The sequence below is a fragment of the Nicotiana sylvestris genome, chromosome 6 (assembly GCF_000393655.2).
Source record: "Nicotiana sylvestris chromosome 6, ASM39365v2, whole genome shotgun sequence".
NCBI lineage: Eukaryota > Viridiplantae > Streptophyta > Magnoliopsida > Solanales > Solanaceae > Nicotiana > Nicotiana sylvestris.
In genome coordinates, this window is record NC_091062.1 from 89,229,018 (window position 1) to 89,235,300 (window position 6,283).

At 37.2% G+C, this 6,283-nt stretch overlaps 1 protein-coding gene across 1 annotated transcript; it reads right to left on the reverse strand.

The window, feature by feature from the left end:
- Window positions 1-1,690: 1,690 nt before the first annotated feature.
- Window positions 1,691-5,114, reverse strand: LOC104226343 (CASP-like protein 4A3). The gene is made up of 3 exons (XM_009778314.2): window positions 4,284-5,114; window positions 3,133-3,268; window positions 1,691-2,210 (listed from the first exon to the last, which is right to left on the reverse strand). The coding sequence occupies exons 1-3, from the start codon at window positions 4,883-4,885 to the stop codon at window positions 2,016-2,018; spliced, it is 933 nt and encodes a 310-aa protein (XP_009776616.1). The 5' UTR covers window positions 4,886-5,114; the 3' UTR covers window positions 1,691-2,015.
- Window positions 5,115-6,283: the final 1,169 nt, after the last annotated feature.

Here is a 6,283-nt window from a genome sequence, read left to right on the forward strand (position 1 = left end):
TATTGCGCGGGACGCCCTATTTAGTCGCTCCCATTTAATCTATACCTATATATTTAAAATTCTTTAACATATACCGAAATTTTGACAACTTCAGATGCCTCCTCTTCTTCCTCCTGACCTATGCGCTCCTTTCTTCCTCCTCTTCTTCTTTTCTCTTTCAAACCCATGAGACTTTGTATAAGTATTATTGATTGGATCTGTAAAATTAAATTGTGAATAGATTAATGAATTTAGATTCTTGAAAGTTGTATAAGAATTAGAATGGTGTCAAACATTTAAGATTGTCCAGAACAAAACCTCCATATAAATTCCTTGCACCAGAAGACCATTTCCAACCATGAAACCCTCATCATTGCTAAAAGATTTTTCGTCCCCAGGAACTCCATCCAAAGTGGATGAGCAACTGGTGTACACTTGAGTTTGCTTCTTTAAATAGTGTGTAGAAATAAGTGAGATACACGTAACGAACATGTATCGCTTCCCTTATCAATTGTGTATTTCTTTCTCTGTAATGGACATAACAACTTCAGCTCTAAGAGTGCTGAAGTTTAGCAAATATAAAATAAAAACTTCAGCTCCTAGAATACTAAAGTTCAGCAAATACAAAACAAAACTTCAGCTCCTAGAATGCTGAAGTTCAGCAATTACAAAACAAAAACTTCAGCCAAAACATGCTGAAGTTTTATTGAACTGGAGTTTGCCATTTCACTATGAACTGAAGTTTGCGTGATTGTCTTTGCAAGTGAGGCCAAACTTCAGGCAAAAATATCTGAAATTTTGCTTTGATAAGGCTACATTTCAGGCAAAAAATTCTGAAGTTCAAACTTCAGACATAAATTTTTGCTACTTCAGGCCCGTATGTCTAAAGTTACCCGAAAAGTGGGTACATTTGCAATTTTTTGTGCAAAGCGGGTACATGTTAAAAGGTGGCCCAAAGACTGGATATAGGTGCAAATGGGCTAAATAGCACGGTCTAGCCAATTTTCGGACTGGTCATTCAAAAATAGTCAGCGTTTACTAAGTCAATGAAAAATAACTACTATTTTGCTACAACAGAGACCGGTCCAACATAATATACTGGAGTTTGGTGCACCTGTGTATGAACTTCCAGCATATTATGCTGGACCGCTATACTTTGTTGGCTCCAGTATAATATACTGGAGACTAGAGCACCGGTGCTCCAAACTCCAGTATATTATGCTGGACCGGTTTATTATACTGGAACTCCAGTATATTATACTGGAGTATTTTCCGAATTTTAAACTGTGTTTTCGTTCAGATTTATCTTTACATGAACAGTGGCTAAATTTTGATTACTTTTGAAATGTGACTATTTTTGAATGATCACTTGTAAATCTGACTATTTTTGAATTTCACCCATACAAATGCCCCTCTAGTTATAAACCATTTTTGTTTCCTTGTAAGTTTTGGTTAAATCAATGTGAAAATATAAGAAGCATAGACTTACGTAAAATTTGCTAGTCGATCATTTTACAAATACTCATTACGGAAAAAGTAATTTGAAATTATGAACAACACAAGTGTTATAAATCTAAACCTCAAGAAAGGTTTGTGTAACATACGAAAGGACAGATATCTTTATCTGTTTCTAGGCCAATTTTTCAAATTCGAAAGGACATGCTTTTATAAACCAACTTGTGGAGCATGATGTTACTCGGCAAATAAAAGATTTGAGTATAAAGTTGGCTTGTGATTAATTAGGCTACGAGTCTTACAAAAACCATCTTCTGGAGATGCGATACAGATCAGATTTAGTATATACCATATCCAAAAAAATATGGATATTGGACATTATTATTCTTATATACTCAACAATGCATTTCGCTAACCACATTTGGGTACTTTATTTCTCTGCATTATAGGACTGGAAAAAAAAACTGTACTGCTAAATCTATTAACTCCTTCTGTACATCTTCTGATCCACCAGAAATTAAAATTAATGCTCAATTTCTCAAAATTACGCAATGAATAAATAGTGGTAACGGATTTCAGGATCATGAGGAACTACGGTTGCAGAGGCTATAACCAGATATAAGAGAGCTGAAGGCAAAAACAATGAAAGCCAGGAAGGACAGCGCGATTGATGCACTTGCCATTTCTGTAAACTCATCTTTTCCCCAATTTGATATCCAGTCGTCTATCCTCGTTGCCGCAGAAGAGGATGCTGACATAAGAAGATATGCCAATATCTGCACAGATACATGCAAGAAATAAAGAACATCTTCAGAGCATATAATACATAGAACAGCAGCAACACCAATAAAGCTAACATTTGGATTGTAACAGGCACAATCATAACAAATTAAATTGATCCAGAAGCTTTCAACTGGCAACATAGAAACTATACACTTGGGAAGTACTTAGTACGCTGCATAAAAGGAGGACCCCTTATGCTCCATCATCAGATGTACCTGGTAGATTTGAGTGAAACTTCTTACTTAAAAGTATGTCATATTAGGACAGTGAACTGTTAGTCGGGATTAGTAGTGTCCTACCACTTATTGGGCAAAGAGTGCTTTGATAATCTCAAATTTCACATATTTTCCTAGTTCATTAAATTCTTGCCCCGAATTTGGCTACAAGTTATTTAGCTCCGAATTCTTGCTCAAAAGGGATGGTCCCAAAGATCTTTTGGAAGTTATGAACAGCTATGTGTTATAATTGATGCTGTTGGCTATCGGTTGTTGGGCTTGCCTCAGACGGACAGTGGTTCAGATTAGTAAACCTACCTCTGATTCTATCCTAACCAGTGCGATTCAAAAACTTTGAATGAGGTTGTCCAAAGCCTAGAGGAGGCACTGAAAAGATTTTCTTCTGCATTAAGAGCTGAATGAAGTAATCTAATAGCTCCTAAATAAGGCACATGGAATTCTTTTCCGCACAAACTCCACAGAAACTTTTTTGGTAGCTTCAAACTAAAATCTACACAAGCACTTAGAAGCTGGATCTGTGTAGAGCATGATATATCACGACTCCGCACCCTCCCCTGTTAGCAACATTTTAAGAGCCTAATGAATACCTAAGAGCAAAACCAATTACAGATTACCAACTTCATCTCAAACTACAAACACATGTTTACGGAAGTACACCAGCTGAAATGGTATTACTTGCCTGATCCAACAAGAAATCAAAATGATATCGCATATGGTGAGACAGGAAGTGTTTCCCAGTTGCCAAACTGTATGCTAGATCAAATGCTTGAAATCCAGAATATGCAAATCCAATAACATTAACGGCTACGCAATACCTGTGGTAAAAATTAGGTTTAACATTACATAAGGAAAGTAATTCATAGGGAAATAGTAAACGTAGAAATCAGAGGCGGATCTAGAATTTTAATTCTATGGGTTCAACATTTAAAGTTTCTAGCATTGAACCAATTATATTTTAAAGTTATGGATTCATATATATTATTTATTATAATTTTAGTGATTTTTACATATAAATTTATGCTCCACGTCGAAAGTACTGGGTTCAGTTGAATCCGATAACTGTATGCTGCATAGAAACAGGAGAAAAAATGAAAGAAGAAATCAACTGGGAATCCCTTGGATCAACCGAAATAGAATTCATTTGCTTCTGATGGAAGAAAACTTCAAAGCAACAGAAACTCGTGATCTACGGCTAAAATCTATCAGCTAAGCTGCACACAAGCTAGTTCACAAACTACTGCTATAATGGAAAAAAAACCTGCTACTATCTTCCAATTACAACTAGACTAAATACAAGTTTCTATGTGTTAAATTGGACAGATGGTCGCTCAACTTTTATTTTGTTGCACCAAAATCATAAGACCATTTTTTGTGACAAAAAAAATTATTCAACTCTGCCAAAGTATCACAAAAGTTACTAAAGTATTTTTTGTAATAAAAAAACTCTCAACTTTGCCTAAATATCACAGAAAATTACTAAATAATTCTTTTGTAAACAAAGAGTAAATCAACTTTGTCTAAGTATCATATAAAATTTATCTTTTGTTTCATCCTAATGACTTTCTGTGATTATTAGGCAAACTTAAGTGACTTAGTATAATGACTTTCGTAATACTTAGTGAAGTTTAGAGATATTTCCGTTAACTTTAGTGCAATAAAGTGAAAATTGAGTGACCATCTATAAAACTAGCCAAACTTTATATGCAATGCTGTATTAGCCACTAAAGTCCACTTCAAAATGATATCTTTACAATTGAAACAAAAACAAAATAAATAAAGGGATAATAATAAGCAGATACTCCTATTAAGCAAGGAAAAGCAAATGCGAACCTGTACTCTTTGTAACGATCAAACGAATCACCAGTCCAGCCTTGAGTTTTATCAGCTGCCATAACCGAGAACGAAATCAAGCAAAAAATAACCTCACAAACCCTAAACCCTAAAGCCGCCCGGTTCAGCAAAACATCCCTTTGCGACCGTCCTGTAATCGACGCCACAGCCGCCCTCGACCGCCGCTCGCCGCCAACCTCGCCAGCTTCCACGTCAGCACCAGCACCCCGGACCGGGCCCACTTTCGTCACCCCAGGCGCCGCATCCTCCCTAATCGCCCTACTAAAATACACAACCGGCGGTCTCCGTTCTGACGGCGGCGTCGGCAAGCTCAAATTTTCCGACGAGGGGTTATGCGGTGATCTGAGCGGGGAGAAGTACTTAACAATTGCCTTAGAGGGGGATTTAGGGGGGTGGGGTTCAGTGAAAGGGTCGTCGGAACGTAATGGTGAGTCGGACCGAAGAGGTGAGTGGAACGAGTCAATTTGACTCACTTGTGACTCGGTGTCCGACATTGATATGTGACTGTTGTGTTTTTGGAGATTCCGATGACTGGAATTTGAATTGTGTTCTGAGTTTGAATTCTTCATTATGGGTTTCATGAAAAAGATCTGAGCTTTATTGAGAGAGGAAAAAAGTATCGATTGAATGAAGAGCAAACACAAAAAAGGAAGGAACTGTGAAAAATACTTTGGAAAAGAAAGTGGGCTGTCTCTGTCGAGTCTTTGAATAATAACTGGAGTGTAATGAGTTCCATAGTTGTTATGGTGTTCTCGAATGAGATTGTGCCAGGTGTGATGTGGCAAGTACCAATTGGTTGATATTAGTACGTAATAAATAGAGAGATGATCTGGCTAAGGATTTTCTGCTCCGGTGTGAATATTTATGGAAAGTGATTCTTTACGTGGAGTTCTTGAATGGCTAAAATACGATGCTGTTTTCCTTGTAGGAAATAAATTATTCGTACTTGAGCTCTATATTAGTAATTTTTTATAGTGGTAGTGTATGAGACGACTTGTATAAAGCTCGACTATTTCGTTGGTGTAGTGGCGAAGTCAATTTTGATAAATCGTCTAATATATATGTTTAAAAAGTAATTTTGACCCAAGTAATAATATAATTTTCAATAAAAAATACTATATTTAACTAACCATCCTTCCACCTACGCGGGACACGGCTATGCATTAGCTATTGAATACGTGCCATCTCACCTAAATGTTTCTTGTCCGTTGATGTTTACATCAAATCCACTAATTTATCATAACTAAGTCATAAAAAGTAAGGTAAAAATTGAATCGGTTAATCACGAGTAATAAGTTAAAAACATGCATATAAAAGCACATATGTTGTATCGATTGGGTCAATATCAATATTAGGTGCAGCGAATTATAGGGCGGTCTATTTCTGAAAATCAGTTCGGATTCATGTCAGATCGTTCGACTACAGAAGTCATCACCTTGTAAGGAGATTGATAGACCAGCATAGAAAAATAAAGAAGGACTTGCATATGGTGTTCATTGACATGGAGAAACACATACAACAAAGTTTCGAGAGAGGTTCTATGGAGGTGTTTGGAGGCTAAAGGTGTGTCGGTCGCTTACATTAGGCTGATTAAGGACATATATTATGGAGCTAAGACCCGGGTAAGAACAATTGGTGGCAAGACACTTCCGAATTGTGATAGGATTGTACCAAGGATCGGGCCTTAGTCTGTTTTTATTTCCTTGGCACCGGATGCATTGACACGACACTTCCAATTGTGATAGGGTTGTACCAAGGATCGGGCCTTAGTCTGTTTTTATTTCCTTGGCACCGGATGCATTGACACGACATTTCGAAGGGAGGTGTCATGGTGTATGTTATTTGCAGATGATATAGTTCTGATTCACACTGTCACACCTCCTTTTTACCCGCGCTGCCGCAAAGGGGCGCAGAGGGAGTTTTTCCCATTAAAGGACAATCGAAACGGGACTTTATTTAAAGATTCAGAGTCGCCACTT